Source organism: Staurois parvus, unplaced genomic scaffold, assembly GCF_062004578.1.
Source record: "Staurois parvus isolate SC_StPar_1 unplaced genomic scaffold, SC_StPar_1.0 ptg000613l, whole genome shotgun sequence".
Lineage (NCBI taxonomy): Eukaryota > Metazoa > Chordata > Amphibia > Anura > Ranidae > Staurois > Staurois parvus.
In genome coordinates this window covers 3,463,142-3,485,050 of record NW_028318409.1, presented here as the reverse complement: position 1 = coordinate 3,485,050, position 21,909 = coordinate 3,463,142, and the positions used below count along the sequence as shown (strand labels likewise).

General features: G+C 42.2%; 1 protein-coding gene across 5 annotated transcripts in view; it reads right to left on the bottom strand.

The window, feature by feature from the left end:
* CYB5R4 (cytochrome b5 reductase 4) overlaps positions 1 to 21,909 on the bottom strand; it is a 218,152-nt gene that overhangs the window by 54,957 nt on the left and 141,286 nt on the right. For all 5 annotated transcript variants that reach the window (XM_089693117.1, XM_089693118.1, XM_089693119.1 and 2 more), the window contains one exon: positions 14,998 to 15,138. In XM_089693117.1, the coding sequence (XP_089549243.1) occupies positions 14,998 to 15,138 (141 nt within the window). The remainder of the gene's footprint in view (positions 1 to 14,997; positions 15,139 to 21,909) is intronic.

Sequence of the window (21,909 nt, the reverse complement as noted above, 5' to 3'; positions counted from 1 at the left end):
TCATGAAACTGTCCTGATTATCACCACAGGCAAAGTTTGCAGCTGTTCTGCAGAATACATTACATTTTACTATTGTCTGTTTTCTCATTGCATTATTAAACTTCTTTCTTTGGATTGAAATGTCAACAGTTTATTCAGTGACCTTGCACCACAAGTGATGTACTGTTTTAGTGCTGACAATAAAAATATACCTACTACAACCCCACATCCAAAAAAGCTGGGATGCTGTGTAAAATCTACATAAAAACAGAATGCAATGATCTGTAAATCTCAAATCCATATTTTATTCACAGTATAAAACAGAAGCATATCAAATGTTTAAACTGAGAAAATGTACCATTAAAAAAAATAAGGTTATTTTGAAATTGATGAGAGCAACACATTTCAAAAAAGTTGGAACAGGGCAACAAAAAGCTGACCAAGTAAGTGGTATTAACAAGGAAGAGCTGGAAGTACATTTTGGCAACAGGTCATTGGCATGACCTGTTCCCAATTAAAGTGGTTGTACAATCTCCCTGATGAATTTTTCCCATCATTAAGAAACAGTTTACAAATTGCTGTGTACATTCATCCTAACATTCTCCATTTTCTTGTTATCTCTCCAATTTCTTTTCATGACTTCACCAGTGCATGCGCATATTTCCCTGTGTTCAAGGCACGCTCCTTGTGCTGTCAGTGCTTTCATTACATGCCATGGCTCAGTCATATCCTCTCTCTATGGCACTGCACAAAAATCCTGCTAGATCTTAGTCCCAATTCACAAGTTCTTGGTAAAAAATTACTGGGCACACCTGAGATTACAAGGGATGAAAGTAAAGCGCAGTGGGAACTCAGATGACATTACCTAACATGGTGCCGGCTTCTCCCAGAAAGCAAGATTTTAGAAACCATTTGAAAATAGAGACATGCGAAGAGGCTTCATATTAGTGTAGTATGTTTTCAAAAGTTTTATTGTACTACCTTTATTAAGAAGGAGCATTTGAGGGGCAGAGTTTACTAATGCTTTAACCTAATTAGTTGCAAAATGTTCTTCCAGCTCCAGCTTCCTTGTTAGTACTATTTACTTTGCCAGCATTTTAGTGGCCTTTCCTAACTTTTTTGCCATCAATTTAAAAATGATCTTATTTTTTCTTAAAATGGTACATTTTCTCAGTTTAAACATTTGATATGTTTGCTATATTCTATTGTGAATAAAATATGGGTTTATTAGATTTTCAAATCATTGCATTCTGTTTTTATGTAGATTTTACAAAGTGCCCAACTTTTTTAGAATTCCGGTTGTATATTCCATGTAAAATATAAGACTATATTAATAGTCTAAATAAAGTGCAGCGCTAATATATAGTAAAAAAAAATGAACAGTAAATAGCAAACGTAAATGGTGAATGATATTTGGTAAAAGATAGTTCATCCAATAAATGAATAGTGTAATGAGTAAAAAATAAAGGTTCAAGTGGCACAGATGGGTAATCTTCTTAGCAGCAGATTTCTACGTAAACGTGTGGCTGGAACAAATGGTAAAATTGCGCACTTACCGGAAGTGCATAGGATAGGTAATGCGCATATAAATATGTAACCACCATGAATCTCTTAAATGGGCGGATGGTATCCGCTGTATGGTGGGCTTTCTTCTATGGTAAGGTCATCAAGCCTAGAACAGTATGGAAATTTGCTGGGTCCAGAGGTCCCCTTAAGGATGGATGGGTGCTCAGCCTGGGTACAGGGCTCCCTCCTCTGGATGCTGAATTCAGTGGAGATTATCTCTCTAAGGGAAAGAATAATCCAAACCCCCTGAAAGTACACAGCGATCAGGCACTCTTCTTCCAGTTGCCAGGTAACAAGTTCCAGCAACACCACCGCCTCCAGTATCTTCTGCTTGTGGATTGGTGCGGATGTGTGCACTCTCCAAAGAGGTCCCCAGTGTACTTTGTCACTGAAAGCAAAGTTCCGGCTTTCCACTCTTCCTGGCAACTGGAAGAAGAGTGCCTGATCGCTGTGTAAGGAAGCCCACCATACACCCGATACCATCCACCCATTTAAGAGGATTCCTGATGGTTACATAATTATATGTGCATTACCTATGCGCTTCCGGTGAACCAATTGTCCCTCCAAAATTGATGAGACGAGAATAAAAAATGGTCTGGGAGGCTGCCAAGAGGCCTACAGCGACATTAAAGGAGCTGCAGGAATTTCTGGCAAGTACTAGCTGTGTTGTAAATGTGACAACAATCTCCCATATTCTTCATATGTCTTGGCTATGGGGTAGAGTGGCAAGACAAAAGCCTTTTCATATGACTTCAATATCGCTATCAACATCAACAACCCAGCTACATCCCAACTCCTCCACTTAACCTCTTCTTTCGCACTCACACAGTGCACACAGTCCTCCACCCACACTGATGGGAACACCCTGGACCTAGTTTTCTCTCATCACTGCACCCTCCACAACTTCACTAACACCCCCTTCCCTCTCTCTGACCACAACCTCATTACGTTCTCCGTCTCCCCATCCTCTAACTCCCCCCCCCCAAAACGTCAAACCATCACCAGCCGAAACCTCCGCAACGTGAACCCGGCCCCTCTCCACTCGGCACCTGACCGTCTGTATGACAGTATCCTTCCACTGTCATGCCCTGACCTGGCCACTACTGCGTACAACGACTCGCTGTCAGCTGCCCTAGACTCCTTAGCACCCCTAACCACACATAGCATTAGACCCCGACCGCTTCAACCCTGGCAGAACGATCACGCTAAAAACCTCAAACGACGCAGTCACGCTCTGGAGCGATTTTGGCGCAAAACCAGATCCCCTCGAGCGTTCTCCCTGTACAAATCCGCCTTCCTCACCTACACCTCCTCCCTCCACGCCGCCAAGCAAGCCTACTTCGTAACCCTCATTAACACCCTCTCCACCTGTCCTCGCTGGCTCTTCTCCACTCCCTACTCTCTCCCCCCACCCAGTACCTCACTCACCGCCCACGAGATTGCCAATCACTTCCAAAACAATGCAATCCGTAAGGACATTGCCACTCAATCTACCTCCCCACCTAGCCTCCCTCCCACCATTACCCCATCAACTCTCCCCTCCTCTGACCTCGCAACCGCCCTGCCCCCCACCACACCTAACATCCCGCACACTATAACTTCCCCAACACTCCGCTCCTTCAGCCCTGCTACCACTGAGGAGGTCACTAAGGTCTGCTCAGAAGCCCGCCTCACCACTTGCCCCCTCACAACTCCTCCGGTCACCCTCCTCCTCCATCCTATGCTCCCTCACCCACATCTTCAATCTCTCCCTCTCTACTGGCGTATTCCCCTCCCCCCTAAAGCACACGCACATCACCCCCATACTCAAAAAACCCTCCCTGGACCCCACCGACCTGAACAACCTTAGACCCGTCTCCCTGCTGCCATTCACATCCAAGCTCCTTGAGCGCTTAGTCTACAATCGCCTAAGCTCCCACCTCACTAACAACAACCTCCTCGATCCACTACAGTCTGGCTTCCATCCCCTACACTCCACCGAAACCACCCTACGCAAAATCACTAACGACCTGCTAACCGCCAAAGCTAATGGCCACTACTCAGTCCTCCTACTCCTTGACCTCTCCGTGGCCTTCGACACAGTTGACCACCCCCTCCTCCTTAATAAACTACACTCCCTTGGCATCAGAGACTCTGCTCTCTCCTGGCTTTCCTTTTATCTATCCCAATGCTCCTTCAGCGTTACCTATAACGCTACCACCTCCCCCCTCTCCCCCTCTGTTGGGGTCCCCCAAGGCTCGGTCCTCAGGCCCCTTCTTTTCTCCATCTACACCATCTCCCTCGGCAAACTGATACACTCCCACGGCTTCAACTATCACTTCTACGCTGATGACACGCAAATTTACCTCTCCACCCCTCACTTCACCCCTTCAGTCTCCGCCCGTATCACTCACCTACTAAACGACATATCAGACTGCATGTCGTTCCATTTCCTCAAATTGAACCTTTCCAAAACCGAGCTCCTAGTTTTCCCACCAGCCGGTGCCCCCCCCATCCTCTCCGTCACGACCAACAACTCCACCATCAATCCCACCCCGCAAGCCAAAGTCCTAGGTGCCACCCTAGACTCAAACCTATCCTTCCAACCCCATGTCCAATCGCTGGCAAATTCATGCAGGCTCCACCTTCGCAACATCTCCAATATACGTTTGTTCCTAACCCCAGACACTACTAAACAACTCGTTCACTCCCTTATTATCTCACGCCTGGACTACTGCAACTCCCTTATCACTGGCCTACCCCAACACAGGCTATCCCTGCTTCAGTCTATCCTGAACTCAGCGGCCAGACTCATCCACCTTACCAACTGCTTCACTTCTGTCATTCCCTCCACTGGCTTCCGATTGCCCAACGCATTAAATTCAAACTATTAACATTAACATACAAAGCCATTCATAACGCTGCCCCAAACTACCTCACCGACCTGATCCCCAAATAACACCCAACCCGTACTCTTTGCTCCTCACAAGACCTCCTACTTTCTAGCTCCCTGGTCTCCCACGCCCGACTGCAGGACTTCTCCAGGACTTCCCCAATCCTCTGGAACTCACTACCCCAATCCATAAGACTGTCACCTACCCTCCTCACCTTCAGGCGCACCCTGAAAACCCATCTCTTCACGGAAGCCTACCCCACCCTCACCTAACAGCAGATCTCCTCCACTCCATCCCCCACAGGCACTTCCTCCTGTGCCACTATCCCCTCCCTCCTAGATTGTAAGCTCGAAAGAGCAGGGCGCTCGAACCCCTCCTGTACTGTTTTGTTACTGTATTGTCTCATGTACTGTCCCCCACTATAATGTACAGCGCTGAGCAAACCTTTTGGCGCTATATAAATACTGTATAATAATAATAAAAATAATAATACAAAGAAAAATATCCAAGCCCTGCTAAATTTTGCAAAAACACATCTGAAGTCTCCCAAAAGCATATGGGAAAATGTGTTATGGTCTGATCAAAGCAAGGTTGAACTTTTTGGCCATAATTCCAAAATATATGTTTGGTGCAAAAACAACACTGCACATCACCAAAAGAACACCATACCCACAGTGAAGCATGGTGGTGGCAGCATCATTCTTTGGCGTTGTTTTTCTTCAGCTGGAACTGGGACCTTAGTCAAGGTAGAGGGAATTATGAACAGTTCCAAATACCAGTCAATATTGGCACAAAACCTTCAGGCTTCTGCTAGAAAGACATGAAGAGGAACTTTATCTTTCAGTATGACAACGACCCAAAGCATATATCCAAACCAACAAAGGAATGGCTTCACCAGAAGAAGATTAAAGTTTTGGAATGGCCCAACCAAAGCCCAGACTTGAATCTGATTGCAAAATCTGTGTGGTGATCTGAAGAGGGCTGTGCACACCCTTGCAATCTGACAGATTTGGAGTGTTTTTGCAAGGAAGAGTGGGCAAATATTGCCAAATTAAGATGTGCCATGCTGATAGACTCATACCCAAAAAGACTGAGTGCGGCAATAAAATCAAAAGCTGCTTCAACAAAGTTTTAGTTTAAGGGTGTGCACACTTATGCAACCATATTATTTTAGTTTTTTATGTTTACTTCCCTCCACCTAAAAGATTTCAGTTTGTTGTTCAATGGAGTTGTACAGCTTATAAGTTACATTAAAGGTGGAAAAAGTTCTGAAATTATTTAACTTTGTCTCATTTTTTACATCACAGAAACCTGACATTTTAACAGGGGTGTGTAGACTTTTTATATCCACTGTATGCAAGAAGAAGGTGAGGTACAGAATGATCAATCATGAGAGGAAGTCACTGGCTGTGTATTCAGTGAGAACAGTGCTGACTGATAATGAGTGCATTGGAGAAGTACAGAGGTGGTTGGGAGCAATCTCCTGGATGGGGAGGGCAGGTGCATGTAATGAGGTCAGCTGCTAAACTACTTCCTTAGTTCACTAACAGTTTTATTGTTCCAAATAGCGCAACAAATACAAGGAAGTAATGGAGATTTCTATAGGAGACATTGGAGGCTGAGGTAAGGTCTATCCCAGAAAATAAAGAAAACGTTTTCTTTTCGCAGCAAAGATACATTAAATGATTTATTAGTACATAGGGAAGCTGGATTTTAGAAATAAAAAAGAAAAAATCTAGCCTTTAAAGAAGACTTTGCATAAAAATGCGTGGTCTGCTTTTCCATTTGAACCCCATCCTTTCCTTTATATCTCTCTTTTAGAACCCTGGCAGGCACGACATTCTCTAATATAAAGAGTGTCAATTTAGATTCCATTTTATGGACATCTATTACTAAAAGTAAACAATATTCGTAGTGCTACCAGCTTTTCAAGCTATTCAAGTTTAATAAGCTCTGCATATATAAAAATGGTTCTATTATTCAGAAAGAAGAAAAGCAAATGCATGTTAAGGGCCCTTGGGTAAATCTTTCAGAATAAAAGTTCAGCCACTGAAGTGTGTGTACTCTTTATAAAGTGAGCTGGAGTGTTCAGTTCCATATCTCAGAATCGTCTTTCTTTTAGTATTCTTGGAATAGAATTTCTCCTGAAAGGTTCATATTCAAGATGCAAGAAAGTATTATTTTCTATGCGATTTGCGTGCACATGGTACCAGCATAGCTTCTTCCATTGTATCCTATAAAGAGAGGTTTGAGTTAAAATTACAGGGTATTCATCACCCTGAATATGTATTTATTTAGTGCAAGTTGGGAAAACAGGAAGCACCAGTGCAGAAGATGAATAAATAAGCAGAAAAAAAAGTGTGTGTGTACTAGATCCAAAGTAACAACAACTATTTATCAGCATTTGTAATGTTTCAGTCTTTGGTTCTGGCTAACACACACCAGTTATCACAAATTGAATATCACATTCATTACTTCGTTCTTTGCATAATACATTGATCTTTCTGACCTGCCCGTAGATGGTTTATTTTCATTGTCTCCAAACTGCTATAGGCATTCATTTGTTAGAACTGGCTAAAATCAGTTTGAGCCCCCTTTCATATATATATATATATACATACAGTTGCAAGAAAAAGTATGTGAACCCCTTGGGATTACGTGGAGTTTTGCATGAATTGGGCATAAAATGTGCTCTGAACGTCATCTAAGTCACAACAATAGAAGAACACAGTCTGCTGAACATAATACTACACAAACATTAGATGTTGCCATGGTTTAATTGCACATAGCATGTAAACATTCACAGTGCAGGGAGGAAAAAGTATGTGAGGCCCAAGCTTAATGACTTCTCCCAGAGCTAACTGGAGCCAGGAGTGAGCCAACCTTGACTCCAATCAGTGTGATGATATTGGATGTGTTGCTGACAGCTGTCCTGCCCTTAAAAAACACACACCTGTTTTGGGTTTACTGGTTTCAAGAAGCACTGTCTGATGTGAACCATGCCTCGCAGAAAAGAGCTCTCAGAAGACCTACGATCAAGAATTGTTGACTTGCATGAAGCTGGAAAGGGTTACAAAAGTATCTCCATAGCCTTGATGTTCATGTGTCCACGGCAAGACAGACTGTCTACAAATGGAGAAAGTTTAGCACTGTTGCTACTCTCCCTAGGTGCGGTCATCCTGTAAAAATGACTGCAAGAGCACAGCGCAAAATGCTGCATGAGGTAAAGAAGAATCCCAGAGTGTCAGCTAAAGACCTACAGAAATCTCTGGCACATGCTAACATTTTTGTTGACACATCTACAATAAGGAAAACATTAAACAAGAATGGAGTACATGGGAGGACACCACGGAGGAAGCCATTGCTGGCCAAAAAAAATATTACAGCACGTTTGAAGTTTGCAAAAGAGCACCTGGATGTTCCACAGCACTACTGGCAAAATATACTGTGGACAGATGAAACCAAGATTGAGTTGTTTGGGAAGAACACACAACACTATGTGTGGAGAAAAAAAGGCACAGCACACCAACATCAAAACCTCATCCCCACTGTAAAACATGGCGGAGGGAGCATCATGGTTTGGGGCTGCTTTGCTGCCTCAGGGCCTGGACGGATTGTTGTCATTGATGGGAAAATGAATTCCAGAGTTTATCAAGACATTTTGCAGGAAAACGTACGACCATCTGTCCGCCAACTGAAGCTCCGCAGAGGATGGGTGATGCAACAGCACAATGACCCAAAGCATACAAGTAATTCAACAAAACAATGGCTGCAACAGCACAGAATATGCCTTCTGGAGTGGCCCAGTCAGAGTCCTGACCTCAACCCGATTGAAATGCTGTGGCATGACCTTAAGAGAGCGATTCACACCAGATATCCCAAGAATATTGCTACACTAAAACAGTTTTGTGAAGAGGAGTGGTCCAAAATTACTCCAGATCGTTGTGCAGGTCTGATCTGCAACTACAGGAAATGTTTGGTTGAGGTTATTGCTGCCAAAGGAGGGTCAACCAGTTATTAAGTCCAAAGGTTCACATACTTTTTCCTCCATGCACTGTGAATGTTTACATGTTATGTGCAATTAAACTATGGCAACATCTAATGTTTGTGTAGTATTATGTTCAGCTGACTGTGTTCTTCTATTGTTGTGACTTAGATGACGTTCAGAGCACATTTTATGCCCAATTCATACAAAACTCCACATAATCCCAGGGGGTTCACATACTTTTTCTTGCAACTGTACATATATATATATATATATATATATATATATATATATACACACACACATACATATATATATATATCTCAAAGGCATTCTTTCTAGGACAGCAACATGAATGTGCCTAGGAGGGGAAGCGATTGTCATTAACAGGACCGTCTGTTTGCAAAGGTTCAGGGCTTCCCTGGTTTGAACGGACGCTGAATTTATCTTGTTTTATCAACTGTATTCCATCTTGAAACGAAGCTAAGTAAATCTCTTTCATTACTATACTACCTGTGTGTTTGTGCTAATTATTGTACTACATCCACAAATCTGAAAGGATAAAAATATGAACCTGTCAACAAATAAATAAATGTAACATGGAACGCAACCCTTTTGTTTCACCAGTCTTAGGCCGTAGGATTCAATATTGAGTTGACCCACCCTTTGCAGCTTGACCATTCTTCCAGAAGCGCATTTGTAAGGTCAGGCACTGATGTCGGACGAGAAGGCCTGGTTCTCAGTCTCCACTCTAATTCATCCCAAAGGTGTTCTATTGGGTTGAGGTCAAGACTCTGTGCAGGCCAGACAAGTTCCTCCACCCTAAACTCGCTAATCCATGTCTTTTTGGACCTTGCTTTGTACACTGGTGCGCAGTCATATTGGAACAGAAAGGGGCCATCCAAAACTGTTCCCACAGAGTATGAAATTGTACAAAATGTCTTGGTATGCTGACACCTTAAGAGTTCACTTCACTGGAACTAAAGGGCCAAGCCCAACCCGTAAAAAACAACCCCACACCATAATCCCCCCTCCACCAAACTTTACACTTGGCACAAGCAGTCAGGCAAGTACCGTTCTCCTGGCAACTGCCAAACCTAGACACGTCCATAAGATTGCCAGACAGAGAAGAGTGATTCGTCACTCCAGAGAACATGTCTCCACTGATCTATAGTCCAGTGGCGAATTGCTTTACACCACTGCATCCGACGCTTTGCATTGCACATGATGATGTAAGGCTTGGATGCAGCTGCTCGGCCATTGAAACCCATTGCATGAAGCTCTCTACGCACTGTTGTTGTGCTAATCTGAAGTCTGCATGAAATTTGGAGGTCTTTAGCTATGGACTCTGTAAACAGCTGGCGACTTCTGCGCACTGTGCGTTTCAGCATGTGCTGACCCCGCTCTGTCATTTGCTGTTGTTCCCAGTTGCTTCTACTTTGTTATAATACCTCTAACAGTTGACCGTGGAATATTTTGTAGCAAATAATTTTCATGGATGGACTTATTGCACGGGTGGCAAAACATCAAGGTACAATGCTTGAATTCACTGAGCTCCTGTAGAAGCAGTCTGCAAGCCTTGATTTTATACACCCAAATCCAATTATTTGGCTGGGTGACCCAATACTTTTGACAATATAGTGTGTATATATATATATATATATATATATATATATATATATATATATATATACACACACACACACACACACACACACACACACACACACACACTATATTGCCAAATGTATTGGGCCAGCCCTCCAAATCATTGGATTTGGGTGTTTCAGTCACTCCCATGGGCACAGCTGTATAAAATCAAGCACCTAGGCATGCAGACTGCTTCTACAAACATTTGTGAAAGAGTGAGCCGCTCTCAGGAGCTCAGTGAATTCGAATGCGGTACAGTGATAAGTTGCCACCTGTGCAATAAGTCCATCTGTGACATTTCCTAGCTACTAAATATTCCATTAGTGGTACTATAACAAAGTGGAAGCACCTGTGAACAACAGCAGCTCAGCCACGAAGTGGTAGGCCACATGAAATGACAGGGTGGGGTCAGCGTATGCTGAAGCGCACAGTGCGCAGAAGTCGCCAGCTGTCTGCAGGGTCAATAGCTAAAGACCTCCAAACTTGGTGTGACTTAGCACAACAGTGTGTAGAGAGCTTCACAGAATGGGTTTCCATGGCCGAGCAGCTGCATCCAAGCCTTACATCACCAAGTACAATGCAAAGCATCGGATGCAGTGGTGTAAAGCATGGCGCCACTGGACTCTAGAGCAGTGGAGACCGTGTTCTCTGAAGTGACAAATCATGCTTCTCTGTCTGGCAATCCAATGGACGTGTCTGGGTTTGGCGGTTGCCAGGAGAACGGTACTTGCCTCACTGCATTGTGCCAAGTGTAAAGTTTGGTGAGGAGGGGATTATGGTTTGGGGTTATTTTTCAGGGGTTGGGCTTGGTCCCTTCGTTCCAGTAAAAGGAACTCTTAAGGAGTCAGCATACCAAGACATTTTGGACAATTTCATGCTCCCAACTTTGTGGGAACAGTTTGGGGATGGCTGCTTCCTGTTCCAACAGAGTGTGCACCAGTGCACAAAGCAAGGTCCATAAAGACATGGATGAGCGAGTTTGGGGTGGAAGAACTTGACTTGCCTGCACAGAGTCCTGACCTCAACCCGATAGAACACCTTTAAGATGAATTAGAACGGAGACTGCGAGCCAGGCCTTCTCGTCCAACATCAGTGCCTGACCTCACAAATGCACTTCTGGAAGAATAGGCAAACATTCTACATAGACACACTCCTAAACCTTGTAGACAGCCTTCCCAGAAGAGTTGAAGCGGTTATAGCTGCAAAGGGTGGACCAACTCAATACTGAACCCTACGGACTAAGATTGGGATGCCATTAAAGTTCATGTGCGTGTAAAGGCAGGCGTCCCAATACTTTTGGCAATAGTGTGTGTGTGTGTGTGTGTGTGTGTGTGTGTGTGCGTGCGTGCGTGCGTGCGTGTGTGTATACACACACACATACACACGTACATAAACAAACATATTATGTATGTATATTTTTTTTATTATTCTAGTTTGTAAACTTTCACACCGTGTAATTAATGTACACTTGTTTCATTTATTTTAAAGTAATATAGCAGAATGCATTTTGGCATAAGTTTATAAATAAAGATTATTTGCCATGTTTTATAACAGAAAGAAAGGGAAGCAGGGTTTTCAAAAATGTTGGTATTTTTTTTCTTTATGTAGTAAAAAAAATAGTGGCGATAAATGCTACCAAAAGAGAGCTCTATCTATCCCTCCCAACATTGTATAAAATTGATTAACGTAGAGTATTACATGACTGAGTGTCACAGTGCTGAAAACTGAAATGTGCCTGGACAGAAAGCAGGTTTAACATGCTGGTCTTCAGTTGGTTAAAAGGAAAAGAATATTGTTAAATAAAACAACCTTATTTATATGGTATATACTATATAGTATATACATACACAATATATTTTTTTCTATAACCTAATGCACAGTGTAAAAAATGGCATGCTGTGGAGTATGTAAAATATAGCACATTGCCCAGGGTAAGTCAGTCTTTATTTACAGCCAGAGTACTGGTTGTAGCATTTGAAACTATGCTATACTGTATGTTAAAACTGCAAAGAAAACTATACTGTTTGATTTCCCTTAAGTGGGGTCATGTGCTTCATATTAGGAGGTCTACCTGTTATATGCAAATGTGCCTTGATACATATTTTTTAGAGAGGCGTTGACTATGCAAAGAAAATGTTTATGCTTTTAAGTTCAATGTTGTATTGTCTCCATTTTAATATTTTTGCATGAATAAATATTGTGGGGTGTACTTTCCCCCATATTTTATAATTTATTGCACTTGTATAACCCACAGTGCACCTCAAAAGTCCATTCTTTTTTTGACATTTTGATCTGTGATTGATAGGATGTGGTGCTCTCATTCTATGTCCTTAGCAACTCACATCTATACATCCTCTATTTGAAATGTATTAACCCTAAAGCTCTGAAAGCCTATTGCATTTTTGGAGGTCCTAAAATGCAAGGGAAAAAATGGAAATAAAATTAAATTTCCTTTTACAAGGTTGCCATTGCAATCAAACTGCAAAACATGCTCTGACAATGGTATCTGTGGGAATACCACATGCTATATTTGAGACTTTCATAACCTAGCCATAGAGAAACCCAAATTCAGGCTCCTTCAGGCTTGAAGCACCTTTAGGCTTTCAAGGGACATACATTATGCCTCTTAATTCCTAACTACCTATTATACTTTTAAAGGTTCTGAAGTGCCAGGGAAATAGAGAAACCTACAAAATGAACACATTTTGAAAAGCAGACACCCCAAGGTATTTGTTTAAAGGCATTGTTTATCTTTTGAAGACTTGTTTTTTTGCCACAAGTTTTTTGCAAAAAAAAAGGAAAGAAAATGAAAATGTAGTTTTCATACAGAGTTGTCAATTAAACAAATGTGTGTATCCCACAGCAAATCCATTCTTAAAATTTCGCCCCAAAACACATTTTGCTGCTGCCCCTGAATATGGAGATACCATATGTGTAAGACGTTTTCGCAGTGTAGCCGGAGAGAGGGGCCTAAAATCACAGGAGCACTTTGAGGCATTCAAGGCGCATAAATTATGCAACTAATTCCAATAGCACCGGTACTGACTAGCAATTAGGACACTGTCTATGGCTGACAGTGGTACTGATGTTGGCTTGCAGTGATAAGGATCCTAGTTTTGGCCAACACTTGTACTAGATTTCAAAGTTCCTGGTGTTGGCTAGCAATCAGGACACTGGTTCTTGTTAACAATTAAACCTGATGACACTGGTACTGCTGTGGCTGGCAATCAGGACACTGTTGCTGGCTGACAATAAGGTTACTGGTTCTGATAACATTGGTACCTGGTGATACTGACACGTGCTGCTGGCAATCAGGGCACTGTTACATGTGCCACTGGTATTAAGAGCATTGATATATGTAATGATGGTGATCACAGCACTGGTACTGTATATGTGCTACTGGCAATCAGAGCAGTGGTACATTTGCTTATAGCAAGCAGGACACTGGTTCATTTGCTTCTGGCAATCAGGAAATTGGTACATGTGAAGCTGTTGATCTGGTACATGTGCTGCTGGCAATCAGGGCATTAGTATATGTGCTGCTGGTGTTCAGGGCACTGGTATATTTGTTGCTGGCAATCAGGGCACTGGCACAGGTGCTGCTGACAATCAGAGCACTAGTACATCTGCTGCTGGCGATCATGGAACCGGTACATGTAAATCTGGCAATCCCTAAAATTGTGCATGTGCTGCTGGTGATCAAGGCACTCCGACATGTAATGCTGGTGATCACTAAACTTGTACATCTGCTGCTGGTGACTAGGGCATGGTTACTTGTACTGGCTTCAACAAGGTACTGTTAATGTCCTGACTGCTATCAGGGCACTGATACGTGTAATGCTGACAATCACGGCACTGGGTACACATATATACATTATCTATAAATTTTGCCCCAAGAAGCTATCTCAGGGAAGAGACACAATCTACTGTAACACCGAGCACTACCACTAGGTCTGCATACTAAACATCTGGGTGCCTGTCTGGCAAGATGTCTTGGCACCAATATATAGGAAATATCAAAACTGTATTTTGATGGCCAAACATGTAGGAGATATGGGACAGAAAATGAACTCCAAGGATTTACGTTTTTGTTAGTTGGTGGTAAGTAGAGACATCCAGTAAAACAAAAGAAAATTATATTCCTAATCCTGTTATTTCATATAATTTTGGGGTAGTGGTCATTGCCAAACTTCATAGTGAGTATTGTGGATGTAGACAGTCAGATCTTTCACAGTTCTACATACCTACTATATAAAATGTCTTAACATGCCTACTTTAAAGCACCTCATATGTGCCACAAACCCAAGATTTCCTTTCTGCTAAAGCAATTTAGACATACCACCTTTATTACTATATGATCAGTGTTTTATCAGTTAAGCTAGTGCTATGCACACACATTTGTATTGATTGACATAAAGCCAAACTCCAGGAAGCTGAAAAACCCTTCCTTGCAATGACACTGTACCTGAAAAGCAAGGGTTACCTGCTTGTTTAGGTCTAGAGGATCGAAAAGTGGTTTTACTTATCAGATCATCAACTACTCCCCGTAGAGGGAACTTCTCCATGCTTTGGTTGTGGACTGTTCCTCGGCATCCTCATGTTCTTTGCAGGGCTTTGGTCTCTGCATCAGTCTTGATGATGTCAGGGGACTTTAGACCACTGGAGCATAAGGAAAAAGAGGCTGTGGGGACTGGTCTATTAGCACAGAGATGCCTGCAGGAGCAGAAGACCAAGCAAGTAAAAGTGCTTTACCAAGTCCCCTAGACATAGATAAGCAGTTAACCTGCACAGTGTGGGTGCACCCCTATTTCAAGGGAGGATTTATAGGTTTCCTGGAGCGAAGCTTTAATGTAAACATCTTTTTTGACTATTTGAATGTTACTGTCAAATATGTTTAAGACGTACTGCCTATATATGTGGTATCTTATACAGACATTACATTACCTGAAATAGTTAACTTGAGGTAAATATGGTATCCCACAGGAACCTCAACATGACAGTCCTGAGGAAGAGCAAAGCAAAATAGCCTGGTATTATGACTGACGTCCATTTTTGAAGTTAGTTTGCATTTCCTATAATAATGGCCTAGAGGGAATATATTTGAAACATCCATGAATGTCACATAGCTGTACAGATAATTAAAAACATGTCATTAAATAAATACTTCACTACAGAAATTCAAATTTAAAAGATATTTATGTTTTGTGTATATATCTATCTATATATATATATATATATATATAGACAGCAGGTAAAATAAGTATTGAACACACCACCATTTTTCTAGGTAAATATGTTTCTAAAGGTGCTATTGACATGAAATGTTCACCACATGTCGGTAACAACCCATACAATCCATATATACAAAGAAACCAAAACAAATAAGTTCAGAAATTAATTTATGTGTAATAAAATGGAATGACACAGGGAAAAAGTATTCGACACGCTAATTGAAATGTATTTAATACTTTGTGCAAAATCCTTTGTTCGTAATGACAGCTTCAACACACCTCCTATATGAACAAACTAGTCGCAGGCATTACTTAGGTGTGATTTTGGCCCATTCTTCCTTTCAAAACAAGTCTTCAAATCTTGATGGTTCCTTGAGCCTCTTCTATGAACGCTGATCTTTAGTTCTTTCCATATATTTTCTATTGGATTAAAGTCAGGTGATTGGCCAGGCCATTCTAGCATCTTTATATTCTTTCTTTGAAACCAATTGAGAGTTTCCTTGGCTTTGTGTTTTAAATCATTGTCTTGTTGAAATGACTCGTTTCATCTTCATCATCCTGGTAGATAGTAGTAAATTTTTTATCAGGAACTTTAAACGAGCTTCAACATGCTTTTTCTTCAGCGATGGAGTCTTGCATGGTGGGTGTGCATTACAGGTCATGGCGGCTGTGTGCAATACCTACTGTTTTCTCTGAAATTATTGTACCCGCTAATCCCAGGTCTTTCTGAAGCACTCCACAAGTGGTCCTTGGCTCTTGGACAACTCTTCTGATAATTCTCCTCTGTCAGAAATCTTGCGCAGAGAATCTGGTTGTGGCCGGTGTATGGTGAAATTATGTTCTTTCCACTTCTGGATTATGGCTCCAACAGTGCTCACTGGAACATTCAGAAGTTTAGAAATCCTTCTGTAACCAATGCCATCAGTATGTTTTGCAACAAAAAGGTTGTGAAGGTCTTGAGAGTGCTCTTTGCTTTTACCCATCATGAGATCTGACACCTTGGTAATGAAACACCTTTTTACAGGCCATCAGTTGAGACTGAACCAGCTGATATTAATTTGCACTGGCAAGCGGCAGGATTGCTTTCTAATTACTGATATATTTCAGCTGGTGTCTTGGCTTTCCATGCCTTTTTGCACCTCCCTTTCTTCATGTGTTCAACACTTTTTCCCTGTGTCATTACACTTTATTACACAACTTAATTCCTGAACTTATTTGTTTTGGTTTCTTTGTATGTATGGATTGCATGGGATGTTACCAACATGTGGTAACAATTTCATGTCAATAGCACCTTTAGAAATATATTTACCGAGAAAAATCGTAAAGCGTTCATTACTTATTTTACCCGCTGTATATTGACAATTACAGCAGAATTTACATCTGTTAATAGAGATTTCACATAAACCATCATAATATAGTAGACTGCACATGAGTGTTACAGGATTCTAGTAGTTTCTGCCAGTTCTAAGCGAACAGTTGTGCTGAACATCTTTTAGCTTGAAAGATTCAGTAAGCATGATTTAATTTCTTGTCCGCTGCTCTTGGTTTCTGTAGCCCACCACTGCACTGCTTGTCCCGAAACTTGCGAATTTGTGCTTCAGCAGTGCTTGATAGCATTTCTGGAGACATGTCTTCTGCAATATTTTAGCTGGTTACTATTAGCACTTTTGACATGGTGTGAGATTTGAAGGTTAAACTGCGACATCTTCCACAGACTTACTGTACTACTTGTGCATTTATGTTCCTTGCACCATTTTATTCCCTCTACACAGCTATTTCTGTTTCACATAACAGGTCTGGTCAGCCCACACATTATCCTATTGATCGTCAACAGCTGTTTGTTGTAATTTCTTTACTAAGCATCAGAGTATAAGCCCACAAATAATGTTTGACTGGCAAGTGGTTTCTTCTAATGTCTTGCTCAATTACATTATTACCATTTGCAAAATGAATGCATGGTTGGTGTGTGTGTGTGTTTACATGTGTGTGTATATATATATATATATATATATATATATATATATATATATATATACACATGAGTTGGACAAAAAAAAAAAATTGAAACACTGCATGATTTTCAGGTGTGAAAGTGACAACATGTTTTGTGTTGACAGTGTATGCGATGTAACATTCTTTTGCTTCACCTCTGTGATGAGACACCTAGCTATCAGATGCGAAGCCTTACTTTCATCATTCACTGAGTGCGCTGCTGGCAGTACAGAGTCATGTCAGGGCTTACTGAGTTTTAAAGAGGGCAGATTGTTGGTGCCCAATTAGCTTGTGCCTCTGTGACTGAAGTTGCCAGTTAATTTGCTGTGTCGCGAGGTACAGTATCAAAGGTTATGACGGATGTGATGGACCGCCTGTCACCCCGATTGGGTGATTCCTTCAGTGAACTGCTTCCTCGCCGCTGGGACACAGGACCAAGGTATTATAGCTGGGGATCAGACCCAAGACCAGGCAATACTAGCTTAGGTTCAAAAACTTGAACTCTTTATTGAACAGAAATATAGGTTTCTATACTTTTCGGAAATAAAGCCAGTCCCCCCATGAACAATAACAACAAATATTACAAATTGAGATAAACACCCCACCCTTACTAAATAATGAGGTAAAGCTGACACCAGACTAATCCCATCATGTAGGAACCTCCAGGAGGACCAAACAATAGGAGACTCAATTAACAATGAGACAAATACACAACGGTAAACAGATCACAACTTAGTAAACAGATTACAGCAAGATTCCTCAGCATCAGGTTGTTTTGAGGTGATTATATTAATATCTTCTTAGAGTCTCTGAGTCTGGGAGGAAGCAGGGGGGTTGAAGCAGTCAATGCTGGTTTGGTCACAGACACTCCACATCTGTTTCCTGGTCCTCCAGTTATCAGATTCTGTGTGTTTCGGGGAGACATGGACTTGAATCTGAAGTAAAACTACTCCAAAAAGGTCCCCCAGCAACACACCTCACAAAGAATAGAGCCCTCTCAGATGCCAGAGCACATGGTTAGTAGGCAAGAGGTTAGCCTGCAGTCCCCTCCAAAAGACCCTGTCCATGTTGGGTCTGTCACATTTCTCCCCCCTCAAAAGTAGACTAACCTGGTCTCAGACTTCCACCTGGTCTGGACATGCATTAGTCGGGCAAAGTAAACCAAAATAGTCGATCCACATGATCTCCATTCTTGGCTGCAGGGAAGACTTGTTATCGGTAGGTGTGGGACAGAGTTTGTGGACCCTCTGTCTGGCTTCCAATGCTTCAACTGGTAAGTCTTTACCCTATTGTTCCATACTTAAGCTCTCTGGTACATGCCTGTTTTTACCTTTGGTTTCTAAGCACCTATTTGTCATAGATTTTAATTAAAATGTTTTGTATCACATTAATGAACGAGGAGCTTGCACCCACTTGTGTGGATTTTTTTTAGTGATTTGAAGATTCCCCGATCTGAGGAGGGCTGCATCAGAAAGAGTGAACTATACAATGGGATAGTGTCCAGCATTTTGATTTGAGAGTGCTGATGCGATTTGCATGGTTTTTCTGGGATCTGTGCTGGGGAGTGAGGGCAGCTTCCTTCTCTCATACCTACATCTGGCTGTTGGACAGATGTATTCCTTCATCCAAGCTCGTGCTGTTTAGAAACAGGTTTGTCAAGGTGAGCCAACACTTGCTGCATCTGCCATAAGAGCTCTGTTTCCATAGTTGGGAATGCAGAGGAGCAAAGCACAGTTACTCTGCTCCATTTCTGACACTTCAGCTGGGATTTCAAAGTCATCTGATACTTCCCGATCGTCCCAGCCCTGCTACTCAGTAGCATTTAGCAGCCATCTGTAGGCGATCTCCAGCTCCCATTACTGAATTGCTAGAAACTCCAAATCTTCCTGTGCCCAAAGCACTTCTGAGATGTTCAGCATCTGGTCTGTGTAATCCACTCCAAATCGGTCCCGAAGTAAGAGTCCCGTGACAACTTTCCATACAACAGCCGTCATAGCCAAAGTCTTCCGTCGGGCTGTTGTCCGCTGTCCAATGGCACACTTGGGCTACATACTAGTGGTGGGCTCTGTAGCTCTCGTCAAGCCGCATCTCTGCCTGGACCAGCCTGTTTAACTTAGCTGTCCACTCCTTGTGTGGACCAGCCTGCTTAACTTAGCTGTCCACTCCTTGTGTGGTTTTCCCCCAGGAACTGCCCCCGCATTTCGTACTGAAACCAGTACTTCTCCTGGGTGGAGGGGAGAGTTTTTCCCTGGTGGCCTGCTTGCAGTCTAGCACTTCCTTCCAGAGATGCCAGTGCATGGAATCATACCATCCCAGCGGGACCTGCTCTGGCACTGGTTCCTTGTGCTGCATCCGCATCTCTCGCAGCTTCCTTCCAAATTCCTCTTTCATGGCAGCTGGTATCTGTTCCTCTCCTCTTCTGCTAGCCGGACCTGAGATTCTGGTGGTGGTTTGGATGTCCCAGACTACAGGAAGCATTCCAACTGTGACACCAAATGTAACGGAGCACCTGTCACCACGATTGAGAGATTCCATCACAAAGCTGCTTTCTCACTGCTGGGACACAGGACCAAGGTATTACAGCTGGGCATTGCACCCAAGGACTAGACGACAGTAGCTTAGATGCAATCTGGAACTCTTTATTTAACAGAAATACAGGTTTTTATACACTTCAGAACTAGGGGAAGTCTCCACATGAACAATAAAAACAAATAATACACATTGGGATAAACATCCCGCACTGATTAGGTAAGAGCTTGATTACATTATCCTAAACAGTGCAAGCTAATCGACAGCCAGGAACCCAAACAATGCTTTGATTAATCAGGGAGTCCACTGCAGATAGCCTAGCAACAAGCCCACCCCAAAATACACAAAGTACATTACACATGCGGTCTTTCAGGTGTTTACTTTTACTTGTATAATCTGTCCATCATAAAACAAAACTCATACAATATTCCAACAGTCTGAAAAAGTGGAATTCATCTATCTTCATAGATTTCTTAAGGGAGATTGTTGAGAAATATTTCTGCCCCAAGTGGAGGAGCTTCTCCAGCCCAGTCTGCAGGAGGGTCCCATATTTCCTCTGACCATTACACTGTGCAAGATTAATATTACACCTTTCCATTCACTCCAGAAGGAAAGCTGTATTGTCTTTACTCAGAGAATCAATTCAAGCCTCAATCTCAGCGTTCATCACATTGTTGTCCATCATTCGAGAATGGCTAGCCCCTAGTCCCCTCCCAAATCTCCTGTCCTGGTTGGGTCTGTCACAACGGCATATACAGTTTCTGGGAAAACATCGACTATATCGACTTTGCATAAGCAAAGTCGATATGGACAACTGACCGAAAGAGACAATGGGACATTGCACAAGATTGTGATCCAGAATAAGAAAACAACTGCTGCAAAAGTGACTGCAGAGCTCAATCTCAGTCTTCCAAAGCCCGTGTCCACAAAAACTGTGTGGAGTGAACTCCATAAGCAAAACATTCACGGGCGAGCTGCAATTGCCAAACCACTAGTGACCGATAGTAATGCTCAGAAGAGGAGAGAATGGTGCAACACACATAAATCGTGGACTATCGATCAATGGAAGACTGTAATATGGTCCGATGAATCAAGCTTCACACTGTGCCCAACCATCGGACGCATTTATGTGTGGCACGTCTCAAGCTTAAACCAGGACTCTCTTGTGCAAAGGGTAAAACATGGTGGTGGCGCAACCATGGTTTGGGCAGCCATATCTTGATATTCTGCAGGCCCCCATCATCAACTTGAAGGTAGAATCACTGCCAGCGACTATGTACACATTTTGGCCGACCATGCACACATTATGGTGAGGACATTGTTTCTTGAAGACAGCGCCATTTGTTCATGCAGATGCCTGCCATTGGAGCCTGGAGCAGCCTGCAGTCAATTATGAAGTTAGTATATTTTGAGATTAGTGATTTCCCCAGAGGTTGTAATTTGGGCTGTTTGGTGAACATTCCTGATGTTCTGGATAGAAAGGATACATGGAGCCTAATCATTTAGTGAAGTGTGCTTTAATCTCCAATGCTAAAATGCAGACGTTTGGAGTGTAAGTGAAAACTTTGATTGGTTAACTTAACTTATTAAAGATGCAAGCTTCAAGATGCCTTAGTTCCCTTTTCTGGACTTCATACTAATCCTAAAATGAACATGGATCGCAGTGTGTGTGGTGGCACAATCTCCTTCAACTATATTCTGCAGTTAGGCTCTACAACAACATGGTCTAGCATGGGAATTTACCATACAAGATGCTGGATGCCCTTTCAAACATTCAGTGAGAGTAACACACTTAAAAATCTCAAAACTACCTTAAAATATATATAAATCAAAGAACAAAAATGTAATATATGGCACCACACTAGTCCTAAGATGTGGTGACTGCAATTGTTTTCATTTTTCAAGCCAAGAACATTGGCAGCAAGTACAGAAAACACCTGTTGGCCTTGCCAGAAATGCAGTCACGTTTTATGAGCCAGACTGAAAGCACAAACAATGCTGTCTTCCTTCTGTAAAATACATATTCCCCCACCCCATGTAATGGAGATGAACAAAAATATGTGTTTGAGATGAAGCCTGGGTGACAACCCTGTCTGCTTCCAGA